General features: G+C 45.6%; 1 protein-coding gene across 1 annotated transcript; it reads left to right on the forward strand.

Annotated features, from left to right (window-relative positions):
• The first annotated feature begins 9,188 nt into the window (after window positions 1-9,188).
• HTR1D (5-hydroxytryptamine receptor 1D) lies at window positions 9,189-11,251 on the forward strand. Its single transcript, XM_073317648.1, has one exon. It carries the CDS (start codon window positions 9,374-9,376, stop codon window positions 10,505-10,507), a length of 1,134 nt encoding a protein of 377 aa, XP_073173749.1. The 5' UTR covers window positions 9,189-9,373; the 3' UTR covers window positions 10,508-11,251.
• Window positions 11,252-12,163: the final 912 nt, after the last annotated feature.

Raw genomic sequence — 12,163 nt, forward strand, 5'->3', positions numbered from 1 at the left:
ACCTTCATAGAATCATAGAATATCAGGGTTGGAAGGGACCTCAGGAGGTCATCTAGTCCAACCCCCCTTCATCCAGTAATTCCTGCTTTGAGCCCAATACTTTGTGAAGGAGCTAGAGTGAATTTCAGTCTGGATTTTTGACACATATAGTTGTGAAAGAAGGGATATGGCCTCCTTTTTCAGCTTATAAAAAATGGGTTATCCATGCTTCATTGTTCCACTTCAATCAGCTGGGGTATTATAAACTGTTAGCGATCATTAAGCCCTGGATGGTGAGCAGCACAGGTTTATCCACACCGTCCAATGGTGGCCGGATGTGAAGTCTTCTGAAGTAGGGAATAAAAACAGATCGCCTGGGACTCGAGCCTAAGAATTAGGCGCCTCTGAAGTAATGAGTTACATAAACGTCCTTGCGTGACAACTGGCAGCTCCCTGGCAGACGCGGCTGGCAGGGGACGGGTTAGGGTTGCTAGCCTGTTTGCATGGATCTTGGCTAAAACGTTACGTACCCAGAAGGAGTCTGCCCACATTCCAAAGTGATGCCCATTAAGCAGCCCAGGGTTCCCAGCTTTATTTCCGTAGGGAAAATGTAGATAAAATTTGGGTAACACTTGGACGATGAGTAAAATTTTCAAAAATGCTTTAGTGAGTGAGGAGCCTAACTCCCTTTGAAAAACAATGGGATGCAGGCACATAGGGCCAGATTTGTAAAGGTATTTTGATACCTATAGAAGCAGATAGGTGCGTAGGGCTAGATTCACAAAGAAACAGAGGGTACATCTACACTGCAATTAAACACCCATGACTGGCCCATGCCAGCTGTCTCGGGTTCACGGGGCTTGGATTAAGGGGCTGTGTAGTGAGGCGGAGTGGCCCCTCACTGAGCCAGAGTGGGAGGGACCACTTTCTGAATCCAGGTGGGCAGAGCCAGGCTGTGCTTGCCCCTCCCACCGGAAGTCAGTGGCAGAAAAGGAAGTATAAAGGGTGGGTCCTGGAGCTCAGTTGGCGGGCAGCAGCTGAAGGAGACAGATGCCTACTACCCACTCCTAAACTGGGAGACTGCAGCAGACCTCTGCAGAGCTACTGGAGCGGCCAGCTCACCAAGGCACTGAGGAGTTGCTGGGACTGTCACTGGCCTTTGAACCGGAGGACCCTCCGTGGATCCAGGTACACCCCAAGGGGAGGGTGGGAAGTGGCCCTGGGCAGCTGACCCCAATCTGGTTGCACAGCTGCCAGAAATCCGGTCAGCATGTTCTGGGTGGATTCCCCGCTGACCCAGTGGCAGAATACTCCGCCACTGGGTCGGGGCATGGTAGAGTCAGGTGGGCCCGGGCCCCAAACCCTCTGCCGCCCCACGCTGGGGAAGCAGACTCCCTTCATTAGGCCAAGAGACCTGCGTTTGTTGGTCATCCGCCAGAGCTAGGACACCCTACCCTCTTACTGTTCTTCCCTGAGTACAGGCCAGAGTCATAGACTCCTTGCTGCCCTATCCTGACGGAGGACCTGGGCTAATAACTGTTTGCTACTTTGCCCTGATTGCAGACTAGAGACTCCAACTGGTTGTCGCTGTGCCCTGATTGCAGGCCAGTCACATAGACTGTTTGTTGTCCCGCCCTGCTTGAGGGTCCAGGGCCCAGAGACTCATTTGCAGATCTGCCTGGACTGCAGGCCAGAGCCATGCAGTCTGTGTAGTGCTCTGCTAATTCCCTGACTGTGGGTGATGCCCAGTGACGTAGTGAGGCGGAGGGACCCCCATTAACTCACTACAGGCTGTTTAACTGTGGTGTAGACATTCAGGCTCAGGCTGGAACCGGGCTTTGGGACCCCACATGGGAGGGATGGTCCTAGAGTCCAGGCTTCAGCCCAAGCTCGAATGTTGACACCACAATTAAACAGCCCCATAGCCCAAGCCCAATGAGCTCTACTCAGCTGACATGGGTCGGCCACGGGTATTAAGAACATAAGAACAGCCATAGTGGGTCAGACCAATGATCCATCCAGCCCTGTATCCTGTCTTCCGACAGTGGCCAACACCAGGTGCTTCAGAGGGAATGAACAGAACAGGTAATCATCAAGTCATCCCCCAGCTTCTGGCAAACAGAGGCTAGGGACACCATCCCTGCCCATTCTGGCTAATAGCCACTGATGGACCTATCCTCCATGAACTTATCTAGTCTTTTTCTGAACCATGTTGTAGCTTTGGTCTTCACAACATCCCCTGATGATGAGTTCCACAGATTGACTGTGTGTTGTGTGAAGAAATACTTCCTTTTGTTTGTTTGAAACCTGGTGCCTATTAATTTCATTGGCTGAGTCCTGGGTCTTGTGTTATGTGAAGGAGTAAATAACATTTCCTTATCCATTTTCTCCACAACAGTCAAAATTTTATAGACCTCTATCATATCCCCCCTTAGCCATCTCTTTTCCGAGCTGAAAAGTCCCAGTCTTATTAATCTCTCCTCATACGAAAGCTGTTCCATACCCCTCATCATTTTTGTTACCCTTCTCTGTACCTTTTCCAATACTAATATATCTTTCTTGAGGTGGGGCAACCAGATCTGCACACAGTATTCAAAATGTAGGCATACCATGGATTTGTATATTGGCATTATGATATTTTCTGTCTTATTATCTATCCCTTTCCTAATGGTTCCTAACATTCTGTTTGCTTTTTTGACTGCGGCTTCACATTCAATGATGTTTCCAGAGAACTATCCACAGTGACTCCAAGATCTCTTTTGAGTGCTAACAGCTAGGTTAGACCCCCATCATTCTGAATGTATAGTAGGGATTATGTTTTGCAATGTGCATAACTTTGCATTTATCAACCTCGAATTTCATCTGCCATTTTGTTTCCCAATCATGCAGTTTTGTGAGATCCCTTTATAACTCTTCACAATCCTCTTTGGACTTAACTATCTTGAGCAATTTTGCATCGTCAGCAAACTTTGCCACCTCACTGTTCACCCATTTTTCCAGATTGTTTATGAATATGTTGAACAGCATAGATTTCACTACAGATCCTTCGGGAACTTTGCCACTATTTGCCTCTCTATTGTAAAAACTGACCATTTATTCCTACCCTTTGTTTCCTGCCTTTTAAACCTGTTACTGATTCATGAGAGGACCTTCCCTCTTATCCCAGACCTACTTATTTTACTTAAGAGCCTTTGGTGAGGGACCTTGTTAAAGGCTTCCCGAAAGTCTAAGCACACAATATCCACTGGCTCACCTTTGTCCACGTGCTTGTTGATCCCCTCAAGGAATTATAATAGATTGGTGAAGCATGATTTCCCTTTACAAAAGTCATGTTGACTCTTCTCCAACAAATAAGAACATAAGAATGGCCATACTGGGTCAGACCAAAGGTCCATCCAGCCCAGTATCCTGTCTGCTGACAGTGGCCAATGCCAGGTGCCCCAGAGGGAGTGAAACTAACAGGTAATGATCAAGTGATCTCTCTCCTGTCATCCGTCTCCACCCTCTGACAAACAGAGGCTAGGGACACCATTCCTTACCCATCCTGGCTAATAGCCATTAATGGACTTAACCTCCATGAATTTATCCAGTTCTCTTTTAAACCCTGTTATAGTCCTAGCCTTCACAACCTCCTCAGGCAAGGAGTTCCACAGGTTGACTGTGCACTGAGTGAAGAAGAACTTCCTTTTATTTGTTTTAAACCTGCTGCCCATTAATTTCATTTGGTGGCCTCTTGTTCTTATGGGAACAAGTAAATAACTTTCCCTTATTCACTTTCTCCACACCACGCATGATTTTATATACCTCCATCATATCCTACCTTAGTCTCCTCTTTTCCAAGCTGAAAAGTCCTAGCCTCTTTAATCTCTCCTCATATGAGTCCAGTTCCAAACCCCTAATCATTTTGGTTGCCCTTTTCTGAACCTTTTCTAATGCCACTATATCTTTTTTGAGATGAGGGGACCACATCTGTACGCAGTGTTCAAGATGTGGGCATACCATGGATTTATATAAGGACAATAAGATATTCTCCGTCTTATTCTCTATCCCTTTTTAATGATTCCTAACATCCCGTTTGCTTTTTTGACTGCCGCTGCAAACTGCGTGGACGTCTTCAGAGAACCATCCATGATGACTCCAAGACCTTTCTCCTGATTAGTTGTAGCTAAATGAGCCCCCATCATATTGTATGTATAGTTGGGGTTATTTTTTCCAATGTGCATTACTTTACATTTGTCCACATTAAATGTCATTTTCCATTTTGTTGCCCAATCACTTAGTTTTGTGAGATCTTTTTGAAGCTCTTCACAATCTACTTTGGTCTTAACTATCTTGAGCAGTTTAGTATTATCTGCAAACTTTGGCACCTCACTGTTTACCCCTTTCTCCAGATCATTTATGAATAAGTTGAATAGGATTGGTCCTAGGACTGACCCTTGGGGAACACTACTAGTTATCCCTCTCCATTCTGAAAATATACCAATTATACCCTTTGTTCCCTGTCTTTTAACCAGTTCTCAATCCATGAAAGGATCTTCCTTCCTATCCCATGACAACTTAATATACGTAAGAGCCTTTGGTGAGGGACCTTGTCAAAGGCTTTCTGGAAATCTAAGTACACTATGTCCACTGGATCCCCCTTGTCCACGTGTTTGTTGACCTCCTCAAAGAACTCTAATAGATTAGTAAGACATGGTCTCCCTTTACAGAAACCATGTTGACTTTTGCACAACAATTTATGTTCATCTATGTGTCTGACAATTTTATTCTTTACTATTGTTTCAACTAATTTGCCCGGTACTGATGTTAGACTTACCGATCTTTAATTGTCAGGATCACCTCTAGAGCTCTTTTTAAATATTGGCGTTACATTAGCTGTCTTCCAGTCATTGGGTACAGTAGCTGATTTAAAAGACAGGGTCTTTAAATCATGTTCATCAATGTGTCTGATCATTCCGTTCTTTTCTATAGTTTCAACGATTTGCCTGGTACTGAAGTTAGGTTACGACCTGGAATTGCCAGGATCACCTCTGGAGCCTTTTTTAAAAATTGGTGTTACATCAGCTATCCTCCAGTCATCTGGTACAGAAGTTGATTTAAATGATCAGCTACATACCAGTTAAACAACAAGGAGTCTGGTAGCACCTTAAAGACTAACAGATTTATTTGGGCATAAGGTTTTGTGGGTAAACCCCCCCACTTCTTCAGATACCAGTTCGTAGTTCTGCAGTTTCATATTTGAGTTCCTTCAGAACTCTTGGGTGATACCATGTAGTCCTGGTGACATATTACTGTTTAATTTATCAAAGTGTGTTGAATTGCAGTATAGACATACCCTTAGGTGTGGCAATGCTGTTGGGGACTGGAATCAGGGGAATCATGAAGCCTGAGCACTCTGTATACAATGAATGAGGAGAGGTACATGTCCCAGAATGGGATTCATGAAAAACAGCAACTAGGTGGGGAGCCGCCCAAGCTGGCCAATGAGAGACGCCAAGGCAACCGGTATTTCCTAAGCCTTGCCACTCTCAGGGACTTTGGCACCTAAACCCAGGCCGAAGGAGGTGCCTCCCTCTGCTTGGGGTTCTTAGCTGCAAACCCACTCTTGGCATTAGGCATCTACTCTGTTTTTGTGAGGAGGAGGTGGGCCTCCCTCCTAATATTTAGCCAAGTAATTAGGGTACTTACCTGGGCCGGGGGAGACCCCCAGTTCAAGCACCCATCTGCCTGGGGTGGAGAAGGGGTTTGAACAGAGCTGTACTGTCTCTCAGGTGAGGGCTCTGACCACTGGGTTATGATACGCTCCCGTGGTCAGAGCCTCAGACTCTCCTGTTGAAGCTATTGAACTGTGGGTAAAGAATTTAAAAAGTCATTGGAACAGGGTGGGTGAGTGTTCTAGCCACCAGACTAGTGAGTTGTTCTCATGGTTTCTCTCTCACTTTTTCTCTCTGTGGCCCAGTGAGTTTTTCAATTATTTATTCACAGTGGGACAACTTCGAAAGGAGAGACTGAGGGAGCCCCAGCCCTCCCATCAGAATATCCCCTAGCCCAATGGCTAGAGCCTTCAGCTGAGAGGTGGCAGAGCCTTTTCAAAGCCCTTCTTCCCCTCAGGTGGAGGGGAACTTGAACTGGGGGGGCTTCCCACATGCCAGGTGAGTATGCTAACCCCTGAGCTAAAAGTTATGCAGGAGAGCTTCCCCCACCCTTCCCTCTTTTGTGCTAGTTCACAGATGAAGCTCAATGCAGCAGGTGAGCTTTGAGCACACTGACCAGGTAGGGCCCCCCACCAGCAGGTTAGGTGGAGGGAGGCCTATTATCCCTCCGTTCATGCATTACGCAGGGGTTTAGGCATAGAGGGGCATGGTGTGCAGCCGCAGGGTGCATGCTGAGGCAGAAACATAGACACCTAGGGAAACTTCACTGCAAACATTTAGGGGCTGAGTGAGTTTAGGAACTTACCAGGTTCAGGGGCAGCTGAGTGGGGGCTTTGTGAAGCCCAGTGGGGCCTGATTCTGGGACTTAGGTGCCTACACCAGCAGTTAGATGCGTAAGTCCATTTGTGAATCCAGCCCCAAGTGGGGTTTTCAGAAGCGGAGTTGGGCACCTAGGCAATTTTGAAAGACCCACTAAGCACCTGTCTCCACCTCTAGGTGTCTGAATATCTTTGAAAATCGGCCCTTAGACACTTTGGAAAACATCACCCCTAGGACAGTGGTTCTTAATCTGTTTATCATTGTGAGCCGCAGGTTGAGAACTACAGCGCCCCCCCCGCAACCCGCTCACAGTCCCCTATGCTCAGTGCGCTCGCCCAGAGCAGAGCCCTGGGAGTGGGCCGGGCTGCCAGACCCCAGACACCGCTGCGGGGGGCTGGACCCTGGGACCCCACCAGGCAGGGCCGGGCAGCAGCCAAACATACATACACCCCACATGGGGACATGCAGCCAGGACCCAAGTGCTGCGGTGCACGGACGGGCAGCCAGGACCCTCAGCACCAGGCTAGAAATGGAGCGCCCAGCACAGGCCAGCAGCCAGGACCCGAGAAGGGGGGCCAGGAACAGAGCCCCATCTAAAAACTGGGGATGCTGTAGCACCCTGGCAAATCCCTAGTTCCCAGTGCCCCCCACCCCCTCATTGCCCAGAGTGCCCCCCCCCCGACCCACTCTCCCACCCCCTGTGGCACTCACCAGCCCCCTGCTGGCAGGAGCGCTGGTGCAGGCTGCAAGACTGTCTCCCCTTCAGCCAGCCCCACCCCCTGCCAGACCAAAGAGATAAATTTTGAACTTTTTTTAGCATACAGCTGGGCTGCAGCTGTGTGCTAATTGGGCCACATGCGGCCCACAGGCTGCAGGTTGAGAACTGCTGCCCTAGGAGCTTACGTCACTTTTGAAAATGGGACTTAAGCACCTAAGTCACTTATAGTTTGATTTGGTGTAGGCAATCAGTGCAATATGGACTGCCTACACCAAGAAACTCAGCTGTGTATATAAATTAATCCTATATCCGTCAGGCCCTGCTGCTTTGCCTGAATGGAACTTCTGGATTGCACCAGGAGTTTCTTTCTGGGTAATATTCTTTCACTGGCTCTGGGACATTTGCGGTTTTCATTTGGGGACAGTTAGTTTGGATAAGAATTTTGTGCATCACATCAGGATTTTGATTCCCATTTAAGGCATAGAGCTCTGGGGAGCAATATGACAATACTTTGTTGATATGCACTTGGTTGACAGCTCTGCTCTGTATTTTATTATTCATTGCTGCAATAAAGATTTAGAATCAGATTGGAAGAATGGCTCTTCCTTATAACAAACGGGAAAGGGCTCTACTGGCCTTTCTGTTGCCAACAAACTAAAATAGAGAAAACTCAAGTGTGAGAAATGTCTTGCAATGCTCTGGAACCTGACTGTAGAGTATTATTGTCTTTAAGTAATGTTTCTAATCTGTTTTGTTGTTGTAGGTTTTATTTGTGAGTTGGCCTATAAGAGCATCCCAGCACCCAGGTAAATATGCTTCAGTATGTTTCCCAAACTCTGAAAATGGCAATTTCTGAGTCATCAGTAAGTTCAAAGCTCTTTTAGGTTGAATCTTAGCTCAGTTCTTTAAAATGGGACTTTTAGCAGATGTACAGAAAGCTGTTCTTTTGTGGGGTTGTTTTTTTGCTATATTTCCAACCCAGAAATAGTCTAGTGAGAGATCTGAAACAATACCAGTTCCAATTGCTGAGGCAACACCGCTCTCTAAACAGAAAGCTCCCATTCAAAATAAATCTGTGAGGAGTAACAACTGAAACTTTCTGTCTGAGGAGTCCAGTATCTTCAGACTCCACTTTGACCGGTGGTAGGGATTTATTATCTGTGTGTGTGGAGCTCGCTGACAGATAGTAAGGCTCTAGTTATACAGATAGTCACCTACTACATCTAAAGAAATACATAAAAAGAGACCTGTGGCTTCATTAATGCCCACAAGGCCCAGTCTGAAACTGAGGGCTGTGAACTCCCATGTCACATGATTCCACAGTTCTGGGCTAACACACTCACTTTCTCCCTTTAGATCCATTCAGCGATAACCAGCCTTGTCAGATGATGACGTCCTCCTTCTGTTGGGGGAATCATGACTCCACAGCTCATTATAATCATTCACCATCTACTCAGTCATGGACAACGCAGTAACTAAAACATCCTGTGAATTCCAGGTCCACAGCATTGAACTCTGTTAATCATTCAGAAATCGAGACCAATGTTTGAGGGTTGAACGTGCATTTGAGAGAAAGAAAGGATGGTCTGGAGATGCACACACCGATAGAACCCTGCACAAATCACTAAAGAGGGCCTAATAAGTGTGTCTGGCAGAAGTTATGTCCACAGAAACAAGTCAAACAGTGTTGTATTATGTCGATATGTACTCTGGGAAGAGCGCGTTCCCCGTTATAAGAGTCATCATGGTCAGCTATTAACTGAGGGCAAACTTTTTCTAGGAAAGTTTTGTCCCAAAGATGGGGCCAGCATGGCCATGTAGAATGTTTCTCTCTCTACCTTTCACTCTCCAGTGCTGATTCTTGCTGCCTGCTGGAGACTTAGCTCAAAAAGAAGACGTGGAGCAAACAGAAATTAAAACACTCCACCCTTTATCCTATAGTCCGTGTTAATATATGGCAGAAATAATGTCTTGATAATTGCGTTAGAACCTGCTGCTTATTAAAGTGCGTCACAAAAGAGAGGTGGAAATAAGCAGCAGGAATCTAGTTTAGAAAAATGCTTCAACTCCTGGCCAGGCTCCTGCTCACTAGAAGTTGGTTCCCTCCAGCCTGGGCGTTCTGGCCACAGACCTTCCATTTCGGCAGAAACAGCAACATTCTCACCTTTTTATGGCGGACTAAATAGCAAAGGAAAATCAGAGAATGGCCCAGTGCAACCGTTCCAAGGAGCTTTCTCTCCAGAGCACATCAAATGAGTCACTGAACGCCACTGAAATGCCAGTGGCGTGGGATGAGACCACACTGCTGGGGCTGAAGGTCTTAGTGGCCGTCGTCCTGTCTGTGATAACTCTGGCAACTATTCTTTCCAATTCCTTTGTAATGATCACCATTTTTCTCACTAGAAAGCTTCATACACCTGCAAATTATCTCATTGGCTCCTTAGCGGTGACTGATCTCTTAGTATCTATCTTAGTCATGCCAATCAGTATTGCTTATACTGTCAGCCACACGTGGACCTTTGGTCAAGTTATGTGCGATATCTGGTTATTGTCAGACATCACCGGCTGCACAGCCTCAATCCTGCACCTCTGCGTTATTGCACTGGACAGATACTGGGCCATCACAGATGCTTTGGAATACACAAAACATCGGACGGCTCGCAGAGCAGCCCTCATGATTGCTGTTGTCTGGGTGATCTCTATTTGTATTTCTATGCCACCACTTTTTTGGAGACAGGCAAAAGCTCATGAAGAAATGGCAGCCTGTACTGTGAACACTGATCAGATTTCCTACACAATCTATTCAACCTGCGGAGCTTTTTATATCCCGGCTGTGCTCCTTGTTATACTGTATGGGAGAATTTATGTAGCCGCTCGATCCAGGATTCTTAAGCCACCTTCACTATATGGAAAACGATTTACCACAGCCCACCTGATTACCGGCTCCACTGGGTCTTCTCTCTGCTCCATTAACTCTAACCTTCATGAGGGGAATGCTCATTCAGGGGGCTCCCCGGTATTTATCAATCATGTGAAAATCAAACTTGCAGATAGTGTCCTGGAAAGGAAAAGAATTTCTGCTGCAAGAGAAAGGAAAGCCACAAAAACTCTGGGCATTATCCTGGGAGCTTTTATTTTCTGCTGGCTGCCATTCTTTGTTGTGACCCTGGTTCTGCCAATCTGTCAGGATGCCTGCTGGTTTCATCCAATCCTACTGGACTTTTTCACATGGCTAGGTTACTTAAATTCGCTTATCAATCCAGTCATATACACCGCTTTTAATGAAGAGTTTAAACAGGCCTTCCAGAAACTAATCCAGTTCAAAAAATGTTCTTAGTTCTTCTACTTTCTTGTTTTGTCATTTGTCCTAGTGCATTCCCACAGCCCACCTAGTGGCTTATGTACTCTTAGTCCTGTAGTTTGTAATGATAGTTACTGTCTCTGTTGCTAGTCTGATATTGTGCATGTAACTGAGAACTCCTTGCCAATCATTTTGTATTTATTTTCTGTCTGTGATTATAAATCTTTTAGTAGAACTTGTTTCTGGTCTCTGCAGTGAGCATGTGCACTTACAAAATCAGCAGATGGAGGAAGATTTGTAACAAGGGAGATGGAATGAATAGAAAAGCCATTTCTCCTGCTATGGTGTGACATAGGTTGCTCAGTTCAGCATCGGCAGTGTGACATAGTGGGAGCAGAAATGTGTAGGTAGGAACTCAGTATTTCTTGTGAATATTATTAGCAGAAATTCTGTATTGTGAATGAATCAGAGAGGGCTGCTGCTGAGGGGAAGGTACATTAACTTTAGAGGCTTTATCCCCAAATTAAATTTCCTCCTTTACGTATCCTACACATTGGAAATCTATAGAACCAGTAACTGTTTTCTGGATATTGTTCATATTGTTGTGATCCTGAACCTGACAATCAGAATCAGGAAAAGGGCAAAAGGAGCATGAGAGTTATGTGATGCCTGTGTTCATTTCTCATCATCTCTGTCTTTGAGAGCTGCACATTGTATGAATATAAAAAAAAGAAAGCATCATTTAAAATTATTTTTATACATTTTATCATTGATGGAATCAAAGGTGCAGAAATCCTACAAAAATAAACAGCATGTGAAAGTATTTTAAATGACATCGTTCTTATTTATATGCTTTATTTTTTCATCTTCATACTGAAGTCAGAAAAAGAAACACGTTGAAGAAGAAAATATAGAGGTGAGGTATGGTGTGGTTGAGTCCCTGGGTTTAATTCCCAGGTCTGCCACAGAATTCCTATGTAACTTTAGACAAGTTACTAGAGTCTGTGCCTTAGTTTCCCATTTATAAAGTGGGGCTAACAATGCCTCCCTATCTCACAGGGTGCTGTGAGGATACACTCGTAAATATTTTTGATGGGCACTCAGGATAATAGGGTCATTTAAGAACTTGGATAGCCTTTGGGTTTGATTTCATCTCACACTGGTGGAAATCATAGGCCTGATAGGTTTTTAGGTGTGTTTCAATGTGTGGCTTCTGCCCTGGGAAGCTAACAACAATCCCTGCCACCCCAAGAAGGCCTTTTGCCAGCTCAATACAATGCCTAAGTACCAAAACAGGGGAAGATGATTATGCCAGTCTAACAACCAGCTGCTGTTCTTTATGCTCACCTAGAAAAGTGATTCTTTACTATTGTGATGCACTAGTTAGTTCAATAGCAAACAAACCAGACCCATTCCTTGATTAAGTTACAGGTTAGTGAGAGAAGGGAAACAAATGCACTATAAGGTGGGTAGAAAGCTGGCTAGATTGTCGGGCTCAACGGGTAGTGATCAATGGCTCCATGTCTAGTTGGCAGCCGGTGTCAAGTGGAGTGCCCCAAGGGTCGGTCCTGGGGCCAGTTTTGTTCAATATCTTCATAAATGATCTGGAGGATGGTGTGGATTGCACTCTCAGCAAATTTGCGGATGATACTAAACTGGGAGGAGTGGTAGATACGCTGGAGGGGAGGGATA

Source organism: Lepidochelys kempii, chromosome 19 (assembly GCF_965140285.1).
Source record: "Lepidochelys kempii isolate rLepKem1 chromosome 19, rLepKem1.hap1, whole genome shotgun sequence".
NCBI lineage: Eukaryota > Metazoa > Chordata > Testudines > Cheloniidae > Lepidochelys > Lepidochelys kempii.

Excerpts from the sequence above, each read along its gene's own strand:
- HTR1D (XM_073317648.1), top strand. The coding sequence starts at position 9,374 with ATGGCCCAGTGCAACCGTTCCAAGGAGCTTTCTCTCCAGAGCACATCA.